Source organism: Poecilia mexicana, unplaced genomic scaffold, assembly GCF_051168715.1.
Source record: "Poecilia mexicana isolate PSO_F unplaced genomic scaffold, ASM5116871v1 scaffold_14, whole genome shotgun sequence".
NCBI classification, from domain to species: Eukaryota; Metazoa; Chordata; class Actinopteri; order Cyprinodontiformes; family Poeciliidae; genus Poecilia; species Poecilia mexicana.
Genome location: NW_028263383.1, coordinates 16085242 through 16108904, shown reverse-complemented (window position 1 = coordinate 16108904; position 23663 = coordinate 16085242). Strand labels below are relative to the sequence as shown.

Sequence of the window (23663 nt, the reverse complement as noted above, 5' to 3'; positions counted from 1 at the left end):
TTCCACCAGGTGTTTGCTAATTGCTGCCGCTAGTCTGAAGGAACTGAATGAGGGAGGAGCTGCGCCTTGAAGGCGGAGCTAGGTCCTACCAGGCGTTTTGCACAGTTGAATGGTTGCCATGGGAAATTAAAGCATTTCTCAAACAAATGTGAAAGAATCAAAGCAAAACTCCGGGTATGTTTTTGATGATGTAAATGTCAAGATGTGGATTTTACATAATACTGCCCCTTTAAGTGTGTTCAGACAAGGATGCATTGAAAGGTTGCAGAGCACCAAACCTTGAGGACAGAAGTTTGAAACTTGTGCCTCACAGAATGCTCCGAACAAATCTACGCTCACACGAATCCACTTCAGGGCTTTATTCATACATTTGAGCCTTTTCCTAATTCTGTCAAAACAGCTGCATGGATTACAGTTAAAAACATATTGGCAGCATTGTGGATCTCCACTTTATAAATGCATACAGAGAGGGATAAACAGAATTAGTGATCTGACATAAATCCAGTTTCAGATTAAAATGACAGAAAAAATGTAATACGGTTCTAACAATCAGTGCCAAACGTCCCTCCTCTGTTGGAGAGCTTCACGCCTACTGGGAGCAACTTGGTAAATCAAGTAACTTATTAATTTTTCAGCTAGTTGCGTAGACCAGTTCATGAATCTCTGCACCAGCTCACTGTTTGTGAGTAAACTCCAGAAAGTTTCTATTGGGTTTATAAAGCATGAAATGTTCTTTGGCTGTAATACATTTCTGAATCAAGTGTGAACTTCATGTCATCAGAGGCCCGTGTTAGATTAATAACACATAAAGCATATGGTTAATTTGTCAGCCTGTTCTACTCTCACGCCTTTGAATGTTTAATTTTCAGTTAAAGAAATAAAACTGACTGTCCAGGAATGTGAACAGTGGCTCACATTCTTGGACAGTTTGTACTGATGTTAGTACCCGGCGCTTTCCTCGCTGTGCACCGGATTTAATCAGACTAAGCATTTTTCTCATGTTACATTTCATTTTAGTGGAAATGTTAGGATTCTGGGTGGGAGAAACTTGTAATCAGAAAGTTTTATGTTAATTAAATGCTCTTGCATTGGTTTTGACAAACAGGATTATTTTGAAAAAAGTATTCTAAGCCATGATGTGAAGGATGAATGACCCAGTTGTGCCCAAGGAATTGGCAAGTGTGCTGTAAGAATGCAAATAGTAATCTTTTTTTATTTGATTGTTGTGTTCACAGAGTTATAATCTGATGCCATGACTTTAATCTTTTTTGTATTTGAACTCAGTTTGTTCACAAAACACATTTTAGCAGATAAGAACTAATTATCAGATTGCTTTTAAGCTCAGCTAAATAAATCTGGCCCCCCTTCCTGTATCCACTAAATTTGTATTCAAGTTTAGGGCCCTCAAATGAAATTCTGCTAAGGACCCCATACAGCCTTGGGGCAACCCACTTTTTAAAGACTTTCTGGGGGCATCTCAGAAAGCACACCCTGCCCCACCAGTGGTATTTGTGCCACAGTTTCACCTTTGATTTTTACTCTTCCATCCTCTCCACTAGGTGGTGCTAATAAGCTACTCTCAACACTTCCCAACCCAGTGCGGTGGCTCGAAATGAAAGTGGGAGGTGAAGTGAGTCAAACATTTCAACGCAGCCGGACTCTTCGCATTTCGGTCCGAGAGGCGCATGGATCGATCTTTACGACCTCTTATTGCCGCCGTCGTCCTGGATGCTGCGCAGATTGATACGGGACTCTGGAACGGGTGCATCCCATATTTCGAATACCGTGCGTAACCCCCGCGACATCCTCAACCGCGGCAGCCTGATTTAGGGCTTGGCAGAAGCGCAGCGCGGGGAGCTGTAGGTTCGCGTCAGAAACGGTCCCGGTGAAGACGCTGGTGGAGATGGAGCGGTGGAAAGGCAGAGTGGCCCTGGTGACCGGAGCCTCGGTGGGGATTGGAGCGGCTGTAACCCGGGCTCTGGTCCAGCAGGGCATGCGGGTTGTCGGCTGTGCCAGGAATGTCGACAAAATTGAGGTAAGCGGTGTCGTTTAGAGGAATGTTATTAAGAAGAGAGAAAAATGAAAGAGAAAGAAAAATTGAGTGTTGTCAGAGCAACAACATTCCTGCTAACTAACGTTAACGGCTAGCTAACATTAGCTTTACTGTTGAAGCTACAGACCTTTAGCCCCTGTGTTACAAAGTCGTTATCCAGGTGGAGAAACACGGTGAAGCAGACGCTGTAGGTTTGTTTGGAAGTATTAGGCGTGCCCTGCTAAGTTTAGCAAATTAATGAAAAATAAATAAAGCCGTTAGTTCATAATTACATGTGCCATTTAACATATTAACAGTTAAATCATGGGAGACAGAGATATTTCCTGTCCTGTAGTGTTCAATCTATATAGTGATGATGGTGTATGTCGCACATTTCTACACGGAGGGAGCAATAACAATCCTTCCGTATTCACATCACTGACAACTGCCCATCCCATCCTTAAGATATAATCACCTCTAATCTCAGTGTCTTCCTAGAAATCAGAGTTAGCAACACCTAAGTTCCTGTTACTCAAATCTACCCATTGAACAAAATGAGTCAAATTCTAATTATTTTGTTTCAAGATCATTCTATTAAAATTGGTCAATTTAATCACTCAAATAGATTGAGTTTGTCAAATAATGTCAAACTTTAGACACAACAGGCACTATTTGGCAACTTCTGTTTTATTAATCATATGTGTATCTGCACAATCAAGAGTCAGTCATTCATAAAGAACGCCACATTGGCGTTTATTTAACATTTCTCAATCCAGAACCATCTCCCTAAATGTACATTTAAGAACGACAATCTCAGATGGATCAATACCAAATAAATCTCAAGGATACAGTTTCACAGACGCTGCCGTTAGCGACATCTGAAGTTGATCCAGTTTATCACGACTCAGTCCTTTACAGGGGAATCATGACTTGCAAGAACCTTTGTTGTTTCTTTCTTTCATGAAGTTGTCTCATTTTAGAAAGACAGGAAAACAAAACAGAGGATAAAGCAGGGATAAAAGCAGAGACGTCACTGAAATCGTATTGTATACTTTTAAAATCCTTTCTAATGTGGTATGCAAACCATTTACAGCTGAAATCACTAGCAACAACTCTATGAAACTACTGCTGGACTAGAATTGAAGCTTTTACAGTTCTGAATTTTTATTATACGGATATGTATTCATAATACAACTCAAATGAGTTTCTTTTTTTAATCAGGCTTAATGTTCTCTGAATTAACATATTCTGTTCAATTGTAACCAACATTTTCAGGCAGGATTTGTTACCCAAAAAGGTGTTCTAACGACACACACTTGTACTAACTAATAAGCCTGACTAAAGTAATTATCATGGCTAATATTTAATCCATGCCCAGATTTCTTTTTACTGGTAAACTATAAGGCCAAATTAGTTTCGTTTCTGACTGACACCTCTGTGTATAAATATCACAATTGAATTCTTGGTATCATAAACTTGAAAAAAGGTATTTGTAGTTGGTATTCAGGTTCCGCTTAATAAAATCAGGTTGGATCACTCTGAGTGTCAGCTGGAGGACAGAGGACTCTTTCAAGACAGGTTTCTGCCGCCCTGCCCCTTTAAGCCTGAAGGTTCTGCACCTTGCTTATCTTTTCTGAGAATATTTAGGCCTCGCCCGTGTCGCCTCATTGATTCAAGGGCTTTTGAAATGCTTACCTTTATACCCTATCGCGAGGAATGCTGCTGTCGCCAGGGTTTCCCCCAGAAAACTTGCTAAGCCTGGTGCTCAGGGCACTAGGGCAGTCATCCAGCGGTTCGCTGGATTTTTGAGCTAAAAAATGTTTAAAGTTGACAGGAAATTTGGAAATATCACTTGATAATTTTGTGTTATTGGAAGACTGGAAGATTAATTAAACCCTGATCACAGTTGGATTTGAACACCATGGCTTCGCCTAGCTGCACAGACGATCAGTATGAGCTCTGTGTGGTTTAGTAACCTGGAGTGAAAACACAGCAGAACCACAAACACTTTGTCAGCCAGATTGTTTACTGAAGAAGTCGCGGTGACTTTATGTAAAGCAATTAGTGGACCAGATATTAAACCGAGCCATTAAGCTGGTGTTCTGTGGGAGCATGGGACAGGTGACATCTGACCGGCAACGTGCAGTAACAAGTACAAGAGGAGGGGGGGAAAGCAGCGCTACCTGTAGCTTTTTAAAACCCTGCTGCACCTACCATTAGCCGTGTTTCCATTGATGTTTTCTCTATGCACATCCTGATTTATCGCATTAAAAAAAGGTTGTTGACGGTAGTGGCAAAATTTGAAATAACTTCCTCAGTTTCGCAAAAATAGTTTTTATGCTCTTTCTTTACTTTTCCAGAAAGACTTAACATGCTGAAGGGGGGAGGGAAACGCATTTCCACATAAGTTCTGACGAACATTTACCTCACATACTTTACAGGAATACATATCGTCAACATCTGACGAAATGATGCTTTTCGTAAGCTAATTGATCCGCTCTAAACTAGTTAAGTTGTACGCCTAATTGGCATTTTCTCTTCTTGTTTTTTTTTTTATTTTGTTTTGCCGATGTTTTTAAAAGCTCTCTCAAAATTCACGTGACAACTTGATGGACAGATGGCTGCTGTTCGGTAGCCTGTTTGTAACAAAGTTACAAGCCTTCCTGGCTCCTCCGGGGCAGACTCCCGTGAAACTACGTTGTAACATAAGGTGTGTAATTGAGTATGACTAGTTTACATCCTTCCTTTATTTCCAAAGTAGAATCAGATATGTTGGAAATGTAGCTCCACCAGTTTCTGCGTCCTCGCTCTTTACAGTTTGCAGTAAATGTCTGAACACCTTCACGGTTTCGAAACTGCTCAAATTTCCTATTTTGCTGTTCTTTGATTTTAAAGAAAATGTCAGAGAAACCCAGCAAAGTCAGCTTTCTGAATTAACGCACAGAATATAACCAAAATTAGGTGAGTCTTCATCCCATATCCTTTTTTGGTTAAAGCATTTTATTTAAATTGGTTTCAAATTAAAGCAGCTACCGCATTTAATTAAAATTGTTGAAGAAATTAGCCTTAAACTGTAGTAGTTTTTGTTTATGCTCGTCATAATGTTAAACAGAAATAGGAAGCTGAAGTGTTGATCAGGTTGATTCATTTTATTTTCGTACTTGGATTACTTAGAAAAAAAAAAATCAAATGTTTCTATAATGTGTTTTTTTTTTTTTTTTTTACGGCGAACGTTTCCTCCTACCCTGACTATAAACACACACCCTTACCCACAGCAGCTGAGAGTGAGTGTGAATTGTGCAACAGTCGTCCTCCCTCCATTCATACTCCAGTCACATGGCCGCATCCTGTCAATAGTTAACTGTGACAGCCTGTGTCAGCTAAACAAGGTCAAAAAATGTAAGCTCTACTGTACCTAGTTCTTCCCGTTTGTAAGAGTTCTGTATTTCACTCCTTTAAAAGGAAGGCAGACTTCATTTCAGGGGGGAAAAAAATACAAAATCACAATGTAGAATTGTTTTACTTTCAGTACTTTTTCTTTGTAGTATGTCTGTTCAAAGAGTGGGTCTGAGCCAGTACTGTGCTAACCCTGCTTTGTAAGCTTTTCCTTGCAGTTGTGCCAAACCCGGCATGCTGTTCGCCGGGTAACGTATGTACCCAATGCATCACCAAGCAAATTGTCACCAACTTCCTCCCTCCGGCTTTTACTGCCTTCGCCTCGGGAAGCGAACCTCCTCACTTCAACGTTCCCTCTGAGCAATAAAGCAGATGAAAAGAGATGGGGGGGGGGAGCGTCAGAAACGCGGCCCGAGCGCCACAGTCGTCTGTTTTTTGTACAAACAGGACTCTCGAGAGAAGCGGATCGGAGAGTCGTGGCGGCAGCATTGTTTTGTTGTCAGTGAGAATAGAGAGCGGTCGGGTGGGTTTTTTTTTTTTTTTTTTTTTGGAGGGCGATGTGTGGTCACCATGGGCTTCGGCGCAGGAATGGACAGGACGGGAGCCAAGGCGGCAGAGACTCGGCTTCTCATTATCGCTTGCGAAATCCTCTCCAGAGTGGAGAAAGAAGCCCGGCTGTGGAAATGAATATTGATTCTCCTGCCATATTAGATCCCCTCTAAAGTCTTTCTCAGGCCTTTTAAGCCATCACTTCCCACATAGCCCACATGGTTCTCTCGTTTTTCCGCTCACCCAGCACATTGTGAAGCTGTAATGCAAACACACTTACGAGAATGTGAACGAGAACGCACGCTTTATCTTCTACCATGCAGGTGTTCAAAAAGTTTCACCATTTTGGAAGATTTTATCGCAATATTTTGTGGTGTTCTTGTGATAGCAATAAAGATTAAAATAGAGATAAAAAAAAAACCATATTTACATATTTTTTTAGGTAATGCATAGTTTTGCAGGATGTTGACTGCATGCACAGCATTCGTAGGGCCACCAACACAAATATTCTTGAAAAACACTCACCAGAATAGGCTTCTTCAGGACGCTATTTGTTTAAAAAAAGTGCGATTTATATCACTAAACTGCACACACTCACTGCATTTAATGATATTTTTGGAACTTACTGATATTTAACGACGTTCTCGTGGAACAAAATGTGTAGAAAATAACATTTCTGATAATGTTCTGGTTTTTTAGCACAAACATCAATAACTGAAATGTAGCGCTGAATTTTTCTTGATAAACAATACGATAAATGCCCACTTTGTTTTCGGTCTATCACTTAAATTTCCAATAAAATACTTCAAAATTCATGTTTTCTAGTGTCATTTAAAACAAAACCAAAAAAAAAAGAAAAACTCAAGGGGTTATAGATCATTTTGTCCTACACAAATCCGAAGACTTTTGTAGGTTTACGTCCCGTCAGATTTCTAATAACATCTTAAGCGTTTTGTTTGCAGCTTTTAATCTAAAAATAATCACAATGTTTGTTGTTGGGTTTCAAGTACTTGCCTGCAGGCCAGGGCTCGTGTTGAGGAGATCGGCCGGGCCTTTGAGAGGAGCTGCCGAAGGTGGAGGCAGGGCGGAGTCGGCCACATAATCAAATCCGGCGGTCGTGCTTCGGTGTGGAATGTAGCGCTTTGCGTCCCTGTCTGAGCACGCTTTCAGGAACCGTGCGAAATGATGGCAAACCAAAGAAAGTTTGTGCCTTGTTGGCGAATGGTGATGCTCTTCCATGGACAGCGTGGCGTTTTGTTAAAAGATGGAGGATGGAAATGGCGGGCATGTTTGCTTTAACCCAGACCAAATGTAAAAATAACTTTTCCCTCTCTGTAAAGATGCAGCTTTTTTTAGAGCTGGCATTTGAAGCTTTTGATGAAAAGAGATGCAAGATTCAGAGCTGTCACTGCTGCAGTTTGAGATTAAATAAATTTAGCACAGATAATTCGGGGCATCTGTTTGTCACACCGATGTGTGCAGAGTGACTCGGCATAAAGCATTCCCAGAGAAGCTTAGATAAGAATACAGAGAATCAGATAATCTTTCTGTCCATTAATGCACATAGGCATCGAATGACATTTCTCTGTCTGGTCTTTGATGGCTTTAAAGCTTCGTCCTGCAACTTCACAGCTGCCTGTGGCTCTTAAAGGCCTCTTTTATAACTTTGGATTGAATAATATTAAACAAACTCAAAGATATGGTTTTAAATATAAAGCAAATGAAAATGACTTTTTTGGCAGTGTTTCTAGGTCATTTCTGCTTACACTTCAAAAATAATCAATAGAATAAATTAATTGGATAAGGAAATTGGCACATTTTTCTGATTGTTATTATTATTTTTTTATTTAACCACTTAAATGTTTTTAATACAATATTACACAAGGTTTCCCCCAGAAAACCTGCTAAGCTTGTTGGTTGGGTGCTATGGCAGTCATTCATCCAGCAGCCCGTCGTCATTTTGAGTTAAAAAATGTTCAAAGTTGACAGGAAATTTGAAAATATCACTTTAATATTATGGCTTATTGAAAGATTGGAAGATTAATATCTGAACATCAACTTTAAAGTCTTAAAAAATGCAAACATTAAAAAAAAAAAAACTTCAATAAATAAGCAATGCTAAGCCTGGTGGAGGCACAAATAAAGCCTGGTTGCCTACCAGGCTTATAATACACGGGTGGAATCTCTGATTACAAATACTTATTAAATTAAAAAGTTGTGATTTTTTTATTATTATTTTGGACTTGCAGAATTTGCTCTCTGGATGGTAAAGATTGCTGACCCCAGACTTTTATGTGAAATCAGTCCAACTCTATAGTTGGTTACCAATGAAAACATGACATGGTCAGTTTTTCTACTTGTTTTCTTCTAAATTTGTATTTTATCAAGATTAAATCTTCCTCTCTAAAGAAACGTTCATGCTCACATCTCAGTAGTGAAACAAGGCAGCTGGTCACAGTTTTTTTTTTAGTATTTCTTTGTTTTTGTTGTTATTTTGTATGTTTTCATCAAATCTTTCCTGTAAAGTGGTTCCATACAGCTGCAGCAAACCGTTTAATCTATATAGAGAAATCGCTAGATGAATTTAAGTAAAAGCCATTAAAGTTCTTAGTGAAGAAAACCAGGGCAAACTGGAATGGCTAAATTTGATTATTAATAATATTTAATGGTCATTTTCATTTAATTACTTTAACAACAACAAAAAAACACATGATTCCACTGAGCTTTTCCATGAAGTTTCAAAGTCCCACAATGTTTGCAGCTTTACTTCCACTAAAAGGTTCTGAGACGTAATGAGGCCAGTCGGTCCTGCCATGCATGCACCTGCGCCTGCAGTACAGCCTATGAGTCAAGTTCTTACTCAGACGTGTCGTATTGAAGCATTTTGTAGCTAAAATGCTTCAGAATCTCTCACTCAATGCAGAAAAGCACGGCGACTTTGCAAGTTTCTGCGTGCCTTTTCACTTCATTTCAACAGACTTGTGACTCTGGGCGTCTACACACCTCTGCAGGCGTTTGGTCCCTCGCTGCTTTCTCTGCCTAAGCATCCTTATTTTGCCTGGAGTTAATCTTGAATTAAGCCTGAAAGCTCTTGGCAGGTGAGTTAGAAGCTTGACGGGAGACCTCGGCTGATCTGGCTCCACTCTGGGCCCGTTCTGAGGGAGGCAGGAGAAGATGCTCAGTCATGCTTCAGAATCTGAGGCGGCACATTAAATATCTCCGTTTTCAGACACATAGACTGCCTCAGTCATCTCCTGCGGGTTGTGTCTAGACAGCCTGTCTTCTAGTGTCACAGTGACCAATTCGTCCCGTTGGAGAGTAATGAAAGTGGGTCAAATGAGGCAGCTTTACTTCCTTTGTTTCATCCCTTTTAGCCTTATTTTGCTAATCTCTTTTTTTTTTAGTGTAAAAGTATTTACACTTTTCCACATTTCGAAACGTAGGTTATCGGGGTTCATATTGCTAGCCCAGCAAAGAGTAGTCCATAATTGTGAAGTAGTCACAATTATTTTCATTTTATTTGCAAATAAAAATCTGAAAAGTGTGGCAAGATGAGCAATAAATCAATTTAAATCAATTAATTGCGTGTTAAATTAAGTTGAATATGATCATTTCCCTTTGGACAAGAATCAGTAAAGATACGCTCCACTTAAATATTGCTGAAAAGCCGGGATTTTGAAAAATTGTGTAGACATTTGGCATCCAGTGCGAAGTAGTTCATTTTCACCTTTTTTTTCCCCACGAAAGTCCTAACAGGCATATTTTATCTGTTTTCCAGTTTGAATATTATTTCTTGAAATGTAATTTTGGTCACATTGACCTCATAATCTTTTTTAATTGTTGTTGTCTCAGGTTGCTTTCTTTACTTCTTTATGATATTTAAAGTGTTTTCCAGTTATAGTTGAATGTTCTGTAGTAATTAAGGTTTTTTTTTATGTTTGAGAGGGTTTATCTGCCTTAATATGTCATTATTGTTATTACTTTATTAGTTGAAAATGGTCTCAAAATGACAGTGTTTTTGTTTACTCCAATAATTCCAGGGTTAATTTATACTCTAACAAAATTTGTTATTGTGACAGGCCTATATTGAGTTTGCAAAAAACAGGTTTGTTACATTTCCAGCTTTTCTCTGCTGTTTTTTTTTTTCTTTTTTCTTCAACCTGAGAATGTTTCTGAACTCGTCGGGTTACCTTGCGGCGTCTTCACCTCGTCAGTTTCACCCATGCAGAAGGCCTTCCCACTGACAGCACATTTTCCGCTGCGACTAGAAGAACAACATATACCTGAATAATCCATTTTGTTTCCATGGGTTCTGCTCTTGTGGGACATCCCAGTTGCATCAGCACAATTAAAAAACAAAAAGCAAACATAAAATCAAATGAAAGCATTGTCTATAGAGAGCTGTTTTAAATCACTTATGACCTCTCCACTGTTTTCTTTCTCTTCTCATATTTCAGGATTTAAGATTTACGCTCACTGATATTTTCTCTGTGAGCCTCCAGCAATCCTGTCTGTCATTGCCCGCTCTTCTCCAGTCGTGTGACTTGTGAGATGCCAGCAGCACGTGCCATGTTTCAAGAAGCTGCTCTGATGAGTGAGGGAGAAATATATTGCAGGAATGTTCATTTGTTTAGCGCAGCTGTAGCAGCAGGTCGGCACATGTAATGGAACGAACACGTGTGACGGAGCGAGAGGAGTGAAATGGAAACATTTAAATAGAGCTGGATGATATGGCTGAGAAACATCACGGTATTATTAGCGTTTAATATCAGTAATTAAGGATTCATTTTTTGCTTTAAATATCTGAATTACCGCTAAACTGGTGGTGTGACCTTTCCTGTCTTATCCACAGTTTCCTCTTGACATATTTTATTCATTTTCTCCTTTCACTCCACATTGTTTTTTTCATTTATAAGCAGTTATGAGGCATGGTGGCAAAACATGAAACTGCTGCTGTGCAAGTTACTCAACAGGCTGTTGCTAGGTAACCAAAGAGTGAGCGAGTTAGTTAGTTAGTTGATGCCACCAACCTTGCTTAGCTGATCGTGCGGTTCTGGATCAGTTCTGTGAAAGATTCGATCAGACAAATTTTATATACAGGTGCTGGTCATAAAATTAGAATATTGTGATAAAGTTCATTATTTTCCATAATGTCATGATAAAAATTAAATTGTCATATATTTTAGATTCATTGCACACCAACTGAAATATTTCAGGTCTTTTATTGTTTTAATTTTGATGATTTTGGCAAACAGCTCTTGAAAACCCAAAATCCCTGTCTCAAAAAATTAGAATATTATGAAAAGGTTCTCTGAACGAGCAATAAAAATAATCATCTGAATCAACAAAGTAACTCTAAACACCTGAAAAAGATTCCTGAGGCCTTTAAAAACTCCCAGCCTGGTTCATTACTCAAAACCGCAATCATGGGTCAGACTGCTGACCTGACTGCTGTCCAGAAGGCCATCACTGACATCCTCAAGCAAGAGGGTGAGAAACGGAAAGAAATTTCTGAACGAATCGGCTGTTTGCAGAGTGTTATATCAAGGCACCTCAGTGGGAAGTCAGTAGGAAGGAAAAAGTGTGGCAGAAAACGCTGCACAACGAGAAGAGGTGACCGGACCCTGAGGAAGATTGTGGAGAAGGGCCGATTCCAGACCAAATTAAATTTTCATCTCCATAAAACTTTTCAGCAGATGGAAGCATGAAGTGCTCCAAAATCTTCTGATAGCTGCTGCATTGATCCTGCCCTTGATAAAACCCAGTGGACCAACACCAGCAGCTGACATGGCACCCAGACCATCACTGACTGTGGGTACTTGACACTGGACTTCTGGCATTTTGGCATTTCCTTCTCCCCAGTCTTCCTCCAGAGTCTGGCACTTTGATTTCCGAATGACATGCAAAGTTTGCTTTCATCCAAAAAAAGTACTTTGGACCACTGAACAACAGTGGTCCAAAGTGCTGCTTCTCTGTAGCCCGGGTCAGGCGCTTCTGCCGCTGTTTCTGGTTCAAAAGTGGCTTGACCTTTGACCTGGGGAATGCGGCACCTGTAGCCCATTTCCTGCACACGCCTGTGCACAGTGGCTCTGGATGTTTCTACTCCAGACTCAGTCCACTGCTTCCCCCAAGGTCTGGAATCGGCCCTTCTCCACAATCTTCCTCAGGGTCCGGTCACCTCTTCTCGTTGTGCAGCGTTTTCTGCCACACTTTTTCCTTCCTACTGACTTCCCACTGAGGTGCCTTGATATAACACTCTGCAAACAGCCGATTCGTTCAGAAATTTCTTTCCGTTTCTCACCCTCTTGCTTGAGGATGTCAGTGATGGCCTTCTGGACAGCAGTCAGGTCAGCAGTCTGACCCATGATTGCGGTTTTGAGTAATGAACCAGGCTGGGAGTTTTTAAAGGCCTCAGGAATCTTTTTCAGGTGTTTAGAGTTACTTTGTTGATTCAGATGATTATTTTTATTGCTCGTTCAGAGAACCTTTTCATAATATTCTAATTTTTTGAGACAGGGATTTTGGGTTTTCAAGAGCTGTTTGCCAAAATCATCAAAATTAAAACAATAAAAGACCTGAAATATTTCAGTTGGTGTGCAATGAATCTAAAATATATGACAATTTAATTTTTATCATGACATTATGGAAAATAATGAACTTTATCACAATATTCTAATTTTATGACCAGCACCTGTATATATATAAATTCCCTTCTCACCCTCCGCGGGTGGTCTCTCTCATCCTCTGAGCTCGGGTCCTCTACCAGAGGCCTGGGAGCTTGAGGGTTCTGCGCAGTATCTTGGCTGTGCCTAGAACTGCACATTTCTGGACTGAGATGTCTGATGTTGTTCCTGGGATCTGTTTGAGCCACTGCTCCAGTTTGGGGGTGACTGCCCCGAGGGCCCCGATGACCACAGGCACCACTGTGATCTTCACCTTCCAGGCCTTCTCCAGTTCCTCTCTGAGGCCCTGGTATTTCTCCAGTTTCTCGTGCTCCTTTTTCCTGATGTTGTGGTCACTTGGTATTGCTACATCCACCACAACGGCTTTCCTCTGTTCTTTATCCACCACCACAATGTCCGGTTGGTTCGCCATTACCATCTTGTCTGTCTGGATCTGGAAGTCCCACAGGATCTTAGCTCGGTCATTCTCCACCACCTTTGGGGGTGTTCCCCACTTCGATCTCGGGGCTTCCAGTCCATATTCTGCACAGATGTTCCTGTACACTATGCCCGTCACTTGGTTATGTCGTTCCATGTACGCTTTCCCTGCCAGCATCTTGCACCCTGCTGTTATGTGCTGGACTGTCTCAGAGGCCTCCTTGCACAACCTACACCTTGGGTCTTGTCTGGTGTGGTAGATCTGAGCCTCTATTGCTCTGGTGTTTAGGGCCTGTTCCTGGGCGGCCAGGATGAGGGCCTCTGTGCTGTCCTTGAGTCCAGCTTTCTCTAGCCATTGGTAGGATTTCCTGATATGAGCCACTTCGGTTATTTGTCGGTGGTACATCCCATGTAGGGGCTTGTCCTTCCATGATGGTTCCTCCAGCACCTCGTCCTCTGTTCCCCATTGTCTGAGAAATTTGCTGAGCACATCGTCTGTTGAGGCTTTGTCCTTGATGTATTTATGGATTTTGGATGTTTCATCCTGGACAGTGGCTCTCACACTCACTAGTCCTCTGCCTCCTTCCTTACGGCTTGTGTACAGTCGAGCCGTCAGGAAGGAGGCAGAGGATCTATCTGTCTATCTATCTATCTGTCTATCTAGAGTTCATCAAGTTCAGTGTTCAGAGAAACAAAGGACAAATGCAAATAGATTTTATTTGTCTCTTCACCAGCAGCCAAATTGGCGTTGTTAGCGAGTGTTTGTCTGATTTTTGGAAGGCTTTTTATGTCTACTAGAAGGTCTGAGGCTGAATATACCAAGCCCCCTTTTAGTTGGCCACGTTTGAAAGGCGTTCCAGTTTGGACTGTGTCAGATCAACTTTGTCTCCATGGGGTCCTCCTGGGTCTGTTTTCCTTGTTTTCTCCCGTCTCAGCATGCACTGTGCCGCGACTCACTTCTGGTATCCAGGCTGCAGAGTCTGTCGATTGAATGGCATGAATGAGGAGCACAGGCATCGTTTGAGAGAGTAGTGTCGCAGGATTACTGTCGGTTTGGTAGCAGGAGAGTGTTTGCTCCAGAAGGTTAGAGCTGGAACGTGAAACTTATATAAATAGTAGTACTGTAATAAAACACAACCAGTTTTTGTCAAGGCAAGTTTGTTTGCGTAGCACGTTTCAGAAACAACAAAAAACAATTATGACACAAGCAATAAAAACATTAGATTTTGTATCATCAAGAAAATAAAGATGCATCAAATATATTGATCAATGTTCTGGTTATTAAGAATCACAGGCAGATCTAAGGAGGTGGGTTTTTAGCCTTGATTTAAAGGAACTCGTTGTTTTGACAGTTTATTCGTTTTCTGAAAGTTTGTTCCAGATTAGAGGAGCATAAAAACTGAATGCTGCTTCTTCATGTTGGGTCCTGTTTTTTTTTTCTATTACATCTTCAAGTGTGTTTTATGAGGAAAGTATGTGAAAGACTAACATAAAATAGAAGGAAAAGGATGGAACGGCAAGTCTTATTAGTTTTGCAGTTGTGCGGTCTCCATTTTGCCGATAATGGATTGGATGCAGCTCTGTGAAATGTTCAAAACTTTTGATATTGTTTTATGACCTAATCTTACTTTAAACTTCTTCACAACTTCCTCCTTGACCCGTCTGTTGTGTTCCTCGGTCTTCCTGACCAGACATTTGTTCACAATAAATATTCTCTTACATTACTCTCCTTAACCTTTGAGATGTCTTTTGAAAACAGTTGCATTGGATTTTATTTAGGGATGTCAGAGTACAGAGGGGCTGACTACAAATGATTGCTGCTTTTCCAGATCACTTTTTTCTTTCCAGAGTGCTTAAATTGTCTGTAAAGCGCCTTTGTATTTTTGGTGACATGTAACTGCAATAGTTTTTTTTAAATTTTCTTATTTGAACGTTAAGCTAAAAGTTCTTTATGAAAACCGCTACTTTTGATGTAAAGTGTCACAGTTAGACTTTTGACTTTGCTCCACTGATGGGAGGGAACTCCGATTTATCACTGAGTCTAGTTGCTAACAGATATTGTGATCATTCGGCTTATCTCCTTGGATGATTGCACAGTCTTAAAGGGAGTGTCGTAAACCCACCCTGTTCAACCTTTAGACCTTTTAGCTTAGTGTTGCAGTTTTGAAAAGAGATAAGTGCACAACTGTCCCATTCACCCTTCTGCCTGTCTGATTACACAGCCTGGTGTCACCAGTAGCCTCTCCGATTGGGTCTCTCTGTCAGTAAAAATGTATTTTCTCAACATTTTCAGTGAATAAACAAGTTTAGAGGAATTCAGGTTTAAATAAGTGATGTTTCTATGATTTCTTTGGTGTTATTTTGAGCTTCTCCTATGTCCAGTCTCAAAGCTAAAGCAGCCTGGAAGCTACTTGGTCTTTATGCACTTACACCTCTTGGGCCTAGTTCACATGCAGCCAGATATCTGGAAAACCAGTACATATTTGTGTTTTGGCCTTTCATCTACAAACGCTGTTTAATATCAACCAGTTGTTTATAAAAACTCCGACCAAAGTATAGTTTTGAGAAAACTGTGTATTTTTGTTTTTCGAGTGTACGTGTTAAAGTGGAAATGTAGGATCCCACTCATTATAGTCTGCTACAAATAGTGTATATAAGTACATGCTTGCTTTGACACAATTGACATCTTTTGTTTTATTACCGCTAAATTCTAATGCGCTACGGCTGACTTGATTAATCTGATTAATTGTGATTAATCAATGATTGAAATACTCATCAACTAATTTAGTAATTGATTAGACGTTAAGTGGAGTATACAGACTCAAAACAATGCCATTTGTTGAAATGTATTTTTAAAAAATGGCTTAAGTGGTTAAATGAAAAATTTGTAGAGTGCCATTTTTTATGTATGCATCAGAATAATCAGTAGATTTATCGATTACTAAAATAATCATTAGTTGCAGACAGTCCTATAATATGGTACTTAAAACTAGTTCAACTTATATCAAGGAATCTCCTGGCACCAGGCCTAATTCCTAACAGGAAGTCAAGGTTGTTTTGAAACAACCTGATTGGCTGACACGTTGTAGCTTTGTGCTAGACTGGCCCCTATATGTTTGACATGCTTAAAGCAACGCTCCGGGACGTATTTGTGCACGTTCATGTGAATGAAACCTTTTTTGAAAACGATCCCATGTGCAAGACATTATTTTTTATAGCGATGTGGCAGAGAGATTCGTTTTTTTTTTTTCTGAAGACTCGGCCACATGTGGACAAGTCCTTAGTCTCTTTTTTGTTTTTCTTTCATGCTCTCATTCTGGTTCACTTTTTTGACGCCAGCACTCCCTCCCTTCCTCTCGTCCTTCCTCCGTAATGAGGATGAAGATGTAATATGACAGCATAATTGTTTTATGTGCCACATTTGCTTAAGACGTGGAATTTAAAAACAGAACGGAAGAACTGCTACCTATGTAGCCGTGTGGCTAGTGGCTACATGTTTTTATTTTTACCATTTTAATCACTTTTGGACACCCACCCGTCTTTGCAGGGAGCAAAGAGGAGACACTGTGTCTGATAACACAATCCCTCATTTGTTCGAGAGAGCTACTCAGCCATCCCGAGTCAAATCTAATTTCTCAGTTATCTGTGCTCGTCGCTGCTGCCTTGAGGTATCGATCAGTCTCACCCCCCGAAGCTGTCTGCCCACAGCGCTTTGGAATCCCTATTTTTATCTCTTTTCACCACTCGGAGAAGGTGTCTAGTTCATCCATCGACACCTGTCCAACCTGGAAGGACGAATGATTGACGGGCATGATGATGGTGTGCACCATGTGCAGGGATTACAGGCTAGGGATTTACTTGCAGTGTTTTCCGAAAATATCCTGCATACCACTTAAACTTTTACACATCCAACAGCTTCAGTGTACCAAAAAACAAATCCCACACCAACTAAAATCTCACCGTTTTTGTTTACATTTCATGTAGAAGGAAGTTGCGCTCATTTCTTCTTGAGAGGTTTTCATATCGTTTCCTTCAGTGTTTGTTGGTGCAGCGCCAACCACAGATGAAGGGGGGGAGCAGGTTTTTTTTTTTAAAGGGTGCGGTTAATTTGACACAGTGCACTGTGTCAAATTAACCGCACCAGAGAGAAAATGTAAGAAATGTTGGAACTTTGGTCCCCAAACGAACCCAGTCTACCGTACTATTGAGTTCAAAAACATCCTGTGTTAGCAATTAAAAAATGACTACAACATCTCATGGTGAAATTCAGCCACCTGGGATTCGTACGTTTGCTGCTCTTCAAGCTTTCAGGCCTGGTTGCATATCTGTGGCTGGTACTGACCGCAGCAGAACAGCCATTGCCAGAACACACCCACATCCACAACCACGCAGAGATTCACAGCCTGAGACTTCCTGTAAGTTGGACTCTGATCACAGCCTGTTTGCTCTGCTGCTCCCTCTTCAGCCTCAGTAACACAACTAAATCCTCCTCTCCAACAAAAGTCTGGCCCCGCTTCCCCGTCGCTTTAACCTCCGCTCTCAATAAAACCCGAGCTTCTCAACCAGGCGGCGTCCAGCCTGAGGGCCCGTCCCCGCGCGGATTCACTGACGCGTGTCGCTACCGGCTTTGTTCTAACCTCTACTCGGATATTTAACTTCTGCTGCTGAACATATCAGTTGTCGCACTTAAGCAGAAGTGAGCGAGGTGACCACCCATCTAGTTGATGCGAAGCGCTTCATGTCGGGCTCTTTATTTACAATGTTTTGACAGCTTTGCTCAGACAATGATTTCTCTGTGGATAATCTGAGTTAAACAGCTTAGAGGACGAAGGGAAACTGGTGCACACTAAGCGATAGATGGGATGTACACGCCATCACGTTTTGTTGGAGAAGGAACCGGAATGATCCTTTAATCCTGTCCCATCCTGATTAGAAATACAGAATTTTTTTAGAAGAATAAAGTAATTGTAGTTATTAACAAGCAGTATTGTAAAAAAAAAAAAAAAAAAAAGTTCCCAACGTCACAATAGATTAGTAAATGTTTGTCTAGGATGAAATGTTTAACAGAAAGTCAAAGCCTCATGCAAGCATGCTACCAGTTTTATCTTGGTTTTAATCTTATTATTAGATGTTATAAAGTTCAAAGCTTCCTCGAAACATTTTCTGATTTATTACATTATAGAACCTTTGCCAAGACCTATCTTTACAACATGCTCAATCTGTCGATTAAAACGTGTCATAATTTAAAACGAAGGGTGTGGCTACACCAAGAACAAAGGGCCAGTGAGCACAATATGTGTATCAAGAAAATATCACAGCTGTAGATTTTCTATAAAAAAAAAACCCCGTCATTGTTGTAACTTAGCATGGTTAGAGAGACTTAATCCTTTTTAATTACTGTTGTTTTGATTGATTGTTTATTGTGGATATAAAAAATGTTCTCCAGTGTTAAGTGTTATTTAGAAAGTAAAGTTTATTTTATATTTAAGTTAGTGGATGGACTTGCATTAACATTCCATTATTACTATAATTAGTTGAAAATTGTCTCAAAAGGATCAAATGATCATTTATCGCAATAATTTCTGGGGCAATTTATCGTCCAGAAAAATTTGTTGTGGTGACGGGCCTAATTAGCTGTAAGAAGTTTTCCTAGAGATTATTTCTCTGAATTGATAAATCCGGTCTGGTGAGCCGCTGCGCATCATTTCCGGGGGCCAGCAGCTCCACCTTCATCACCCACGCTGCCTCCTGTCGAACCGACTTCAGCTGACCGAAGCAGCTGCGCCTCGCTCCAGGATCCGCGTCAGGTTTTATCACGGCCCGCTGTGACGGTGACCTGAACGGAAAGCTGCCTGACCCCATCCGCTCCACAGCCGGTTCACCTCCTCAAGTCATACTTCCTAATGAGTTTTACTCAACCGTTAGTATGACTCTGGGTCATAAATGGGTTTTATTATAAGCGATATCAGATTTTTTTGATGTGGCGCTGGTGTGATGTTGATTTTTGTTCATATCATTTTATCTGCTCTCCGTTTCCTCGGCGCCTGAAAGGGTGTGCCGTTTTTTTTTTTTTTTTGTTTTGTTTTTGTTTTTTCTTTTCATCGTGCCGTTGTACGTTAATCATTCCTAGATCTTCCTTTGGTCCTGTTTCGCTTTGTTTTCTTATCCTGAGTCATGGAGCTTAACCTGAATTCAAACCTTCTGTGTTTCAGAAACTGGCAGCCGAATGTCAAAGCGCGGGCTACACCGGCACACTCGTCCCTTACAAATGTGACCTGTCCAACGAAGAGGAGATCCTGTCCATGTTCTCGGCCATCAAAACGCTTCACAAGGGGGTGGACGTGTGCATCAACAACGCCGGCCTGGCTCACAACGAACCCTTGCTGTCCGGGAAAACGGAGGGCTGGAGGAACATGATTGACGTAAGTGAGCGTAAGAGATGAAGCCGAAAACGCGGCTTCCGGAGTCGGAGATCATTTTCACGTTGCTTCAGAAGCAGGCAGGCGGAGAGGGGAGGAGCCGAAACGTTCAGCCCATGTGAGCAAAAGAGTTGTGTTTGTAGACTTTGTGCTGTTAAAGAAACGGGAGTTGAAGCCTCGTCGTGTGGACACCCACGGCTTCCCTCCACACACACACACAGGCAGCTTCACTGGCTCTCCCACAGCGGAGGCAAACTAATGAAAGCCGGCACTATTTCTCCTGGCCAATTTGATTCATCGAGCTCTTGACCACTGAAGACCACCCCCTCCCGCTCTAATTCTTTGTCTCCACGGTCCAGCATTCGTGACGCTCTCCCATCTGTTGTCATGGCAGCCTGCACGAATGTGTACAGTGGTGTATTTTTAGCTCGTGTTTAATCTGTACGCTGACCTTGTTTGATCACCTCCCCCTATGTTACAACCACGCTGGCGATAAACTGATGTCAGTCAGTGTCACCGTGGGACAAAAGCTTAGAGGACAGGAGCTGGATGGGCGCAGCCGGTTCACAGGGTTTAACGCTCCGGCCATTACCTCAACACGAGTCACCCGAGGATGTTTCATCACCCTGGAAAAGTATTCGCAGCTCGTCGTAGCCACAGTCGGGGGTCCACCGATAAATCGGGTGATCGGCAGTCGACCGAAACTAACATGTGAAATCAGTCGTGGTCTTTTTTTTAAATTAACAACCTATATTTATTTCCACTTTGCTGCCGTTTGTTTCTGGCTGAGGTTGGTCATGTGGTATTTGTTTGGTCATGTGACAAAGACAGGGACGCAGCGCAGGATTGTGGGTATTTTAATTGAGGCAGTGGTGAAGTCAGCAGTGTGGCAGTTTTTTTTTGTTTTTTTTTTAAAGTGTCCAAACAACATTGAAGTAAAGATACAATAAATATTGATTACTAGACATACTGGCTATAGTAAAATTGGATATTAATATTTTCATATTGGTGCATCCCTAATATTTAGCAACTTTCTGCACAAAAATAATTCACCGTTGGAATCGGCAGGTTATGCTTTTTAAATATCGGTGATCGGCCAGAAAACTGCAATCGGTGCATTTTATGTAATGACCAACATAAGAACATAACCGGGAAAAAGAAAAGAAAAGAAAGTATGACACAATGTTCTATTTTTTTTTATTATTTTCTTAATAAAAATCTGAAAAGTTTATCTGAAGAAATTTATATTCTTGATAAATAGTCATAATAATACATGAATATTTCCCATAAGGAACCATTTCTCAGTTGAGACCAAAATTGACCTTTTTGGCCTAGATGTAATACCGTCCATCAGCATGACCACACCATGCCCTCAGTGAAACATGGTGGCGGCGGCGGCATCATCCAGTAGGGAGGCTTTTCCTCAGCAAAACCATTGAGCTAAATTATCCTGAAAGAAAATGTTGGATGCTGGAGGTTCATCTACCAGCAGGACAACAAGCCCAGACATACAACCAGAGTTCTGATCAAAGCATGTTTGTTAAATTTAGCCCTTTTAATTGCATATTGCATATGAATACAACTTCACATGCAGGTTTAGAATAAGTAGCTGAAGAAGGTGTTCACTTTGTCTGCAGGTAAACATCTTAGCCTTGTCCATCTGCACCCGCGAGGCCTACAAATCAATGAAAGAGAGGAACGTGGATGACGGCCACATCATCAATATTAACAGGTAAGCTGTTCAATCAATCTGGGGACAAAAGGGCCGTTTGTTCACGGTGGATTTTTAACTATGGATTAACAAAGGTAACGTCTGGCACATGCAGAAATCAATGGGAGGAACAGATATCCATTTAAAATTTTCCCTGCTTACAGTGGTTTGCAAAACTATTTGACCCCTTACAGATTTGTTTTGTTTTTACTTTAATTGTTAACCAGCTTTTGAGTCCAGATAAAGTTAACCTGAGCAAATCTAAAATGCAGTCTCCAGATAGTTTAATTTATTAAAGGGACATGAGCTCATAATTTTATTCCCTCATCAAAAACATATAGTAGTGTTGCTTTGATTCTTTCGTGCATGTTTGAGAAATCTAGTCTCCCATGGCAACCATTCAGCTGTGCAAAACACCTGAGTGGTCCAAGCGCCAGCTCCTCCTTGGAGTTGCAGTTTCCAGACTTCAGAGCTTCCGCATCACAGAGCAGCCCTCGCCACTCAGCTCCTCCAGACTATCCAGCAGGAATTAGCAAACACTTGGTGGAACTGCACATCTGCTGAGCTCATTATACGAGCTGCTTCTCAGTAAAACATTGTTAAAGAGTTAATAGAGGAGCGATGTTGTGAAGGCGGAGTTTCAGAAAGAAACTCAGAACATTTTTAGAGACAAAGTCTTAATCAATGTGTGGGGGTGGAATAAGGTTTGCGCAACACTGTTTGTACCATTATTTATAATGCTTAAGCCTCTTTTAGTGTCTTTATTGAATTAAAGGTGCTATATGGAGCAGTGAGCATCTTTTAAAACATTAGCCATTCATGCAGCTAATTTGTTCCTGAACTTAGGCGAAACTGTGAGATGTCATTATTCACCTGTTTGTTCTGATTTTCTCTCTCTCGGCCTGTTAAAGCATGGGCGGGCACCGACTTGTGCCGAGTGCCGATGAGCATTTCTACTGTGCCACTAAATACGCCGTGACTGCGCTGACCGAGGGGCTACGGCAAGAGCTCCGGGCAGAAAAGACACACATAAGAGCCACGGTGAGTGAGAGGCCATCACAACGCCACTGACCTTCATTTGCCGTTAGTAGCAAATGAAGGTCATAACTCTCACTGTATGCAGCCTGGGTGGAACAGAAAGAGGAGTGAACCTTGAGCAGTAATGTATTATCTGTCCCTGCAGTGTATATCTCCTGGAATAGTGGAGACCGAGTTTGCCTTCCGACATCACAACAGCGATCCAGAGAAAGCAGCAGCTGTCTATGAGAGTATAAAGGTAAGGGTTCGTGTATGTTTCTCACAACAGTTCGAATTGGTAATGTCATCTACTGTTGCATCAGGGATGCTTCTCCGTTTTTCTTTTTTAGTGCTTGAAAGCAGAGGATGTAGCCAGTGCAGTCACGTTTGTCCTCGGTGCCCCTCCTCATGTTCAGGTTCGTTTCTCTGTCATTTGTTCATATTTTGATCTGGAAAGTGGTAAAGTTAATTCCTCCCATATATTTTTTTTTCCGTTTTTCGTCTTGTTAGATTGGAGATGTGCAGATGAGACCAGTGGAGCAGGTATTATAGCAGTGACACTGGAAGGCAGCCACCATGACTCCTTAGCGGCCTCTGCTGGCCATGTGGGAAGGCAGCGAGGAAAGAAGGAAGGGAGGGAGGTGTGTGGGGTCTATAGGAGCTTAACCAAGAAGAGCTGGAGCCTTAAAGAGGCTATGCGAGGAATAACGTGCATGGACTCTGTAAACCACTACAAAAAAATAAAAATACTACTGAACAGCAACGTTGTCAGCTGCTGGTCTCAGTCCTGAGCTGAGCCGACTTTAAAGTGAAGTAGGAACAAATTGGGACAGAGTTGCTGCTGTGCTGTGTGGTCATCTGCACGGCCACCACCTCAGAGGGAATATGTCATTGATTGCACATTTTGTTTTGTTTTGTTTTGTTCGTTTTCTTTTTGTAGGTCACATGACATATCTTTTGGAAATCTAATTGAATTAATTGCTGTTTATAGGAAAACTTTTTTTAATAAATACTCTTGACGTCTAATTGCAGATATAGCGGTGGTCTTACTCAAACTAATCCTAGACAATGCTATGTCATACCTACTGTGAGTAGCCAGAAACAGTTTGTACATCCCACTCCATTATTAACTCATCTCACAAACACAGTTGCCCTGGTTTTGGATCTGGTGACTCTTTGCAGATGTTCTGGGTGCATTTAGGGAAACATGTCTTTGTTGTTTTACGCGCTGGTTTTACGTACTGTCCACCTATTTGCCTGTGTAGAATCTGTTCTGCACTATGGAGTTCAGAAAAGGAAACTAGCTGTGCAAAATGTTATCTTTCTCTTGGAATTTTCTCATGTACTTAATAAACAAAATAAATACTGTTCCCCTCATGGTATTTGTGCGTGTAATGTGTGCTTTTTTTTTTTTTTTTTTTTTTTTTTTTAGAAAATCT

At 41.1% G+C, this 23663-nt stretch overlaps 1 protein-coding gene across 2 annotated transcripts; it reads left to right on the top strand.

Moving 5' to 3' along the window:
- Positions 1 to 1620: 1620 nt before the first annotated feature.
- On the top strand, positions 1621 to 23606 carry dhrs11a (dehydrogenase/reductase 11a). Of its 2 annotated transcripts, none has more exons than XR_015765193.1 (7): positions 1621 to 2035; positions 19290 to 19499; positions 21134 to 21228; positions 22119 to 22248; positions 22391 to 22483; positions 22548 to 22640; positions 22735 to 22852. XR_015765193.1 is itself a non-coding variant. In XM_088012270.1 (7 exons), the coding sequence occupies exons 1-7, from the start codon at positions 1904 to 1906 to the stop codon at positions 22774 to 22776; spliced, it is 768 nt and encodes a 255-aa protein (XP_087868396.1). In that variant the 5' UTR covers positions 1623 to 1903; the 3' UTR covers positions 22777 to 23606. The 2 variants fall into 2 exon arrangements, 1 of the variants encoding a protein (XP_087868396.1); XM_088012270.1 differs by having other exon boundaries at positions 1623 to 2035; positions 22575 to 22640; positions 22735 to 23606.
- Positions 23607 to 23663: the final 57 nt, after the last annotated feature.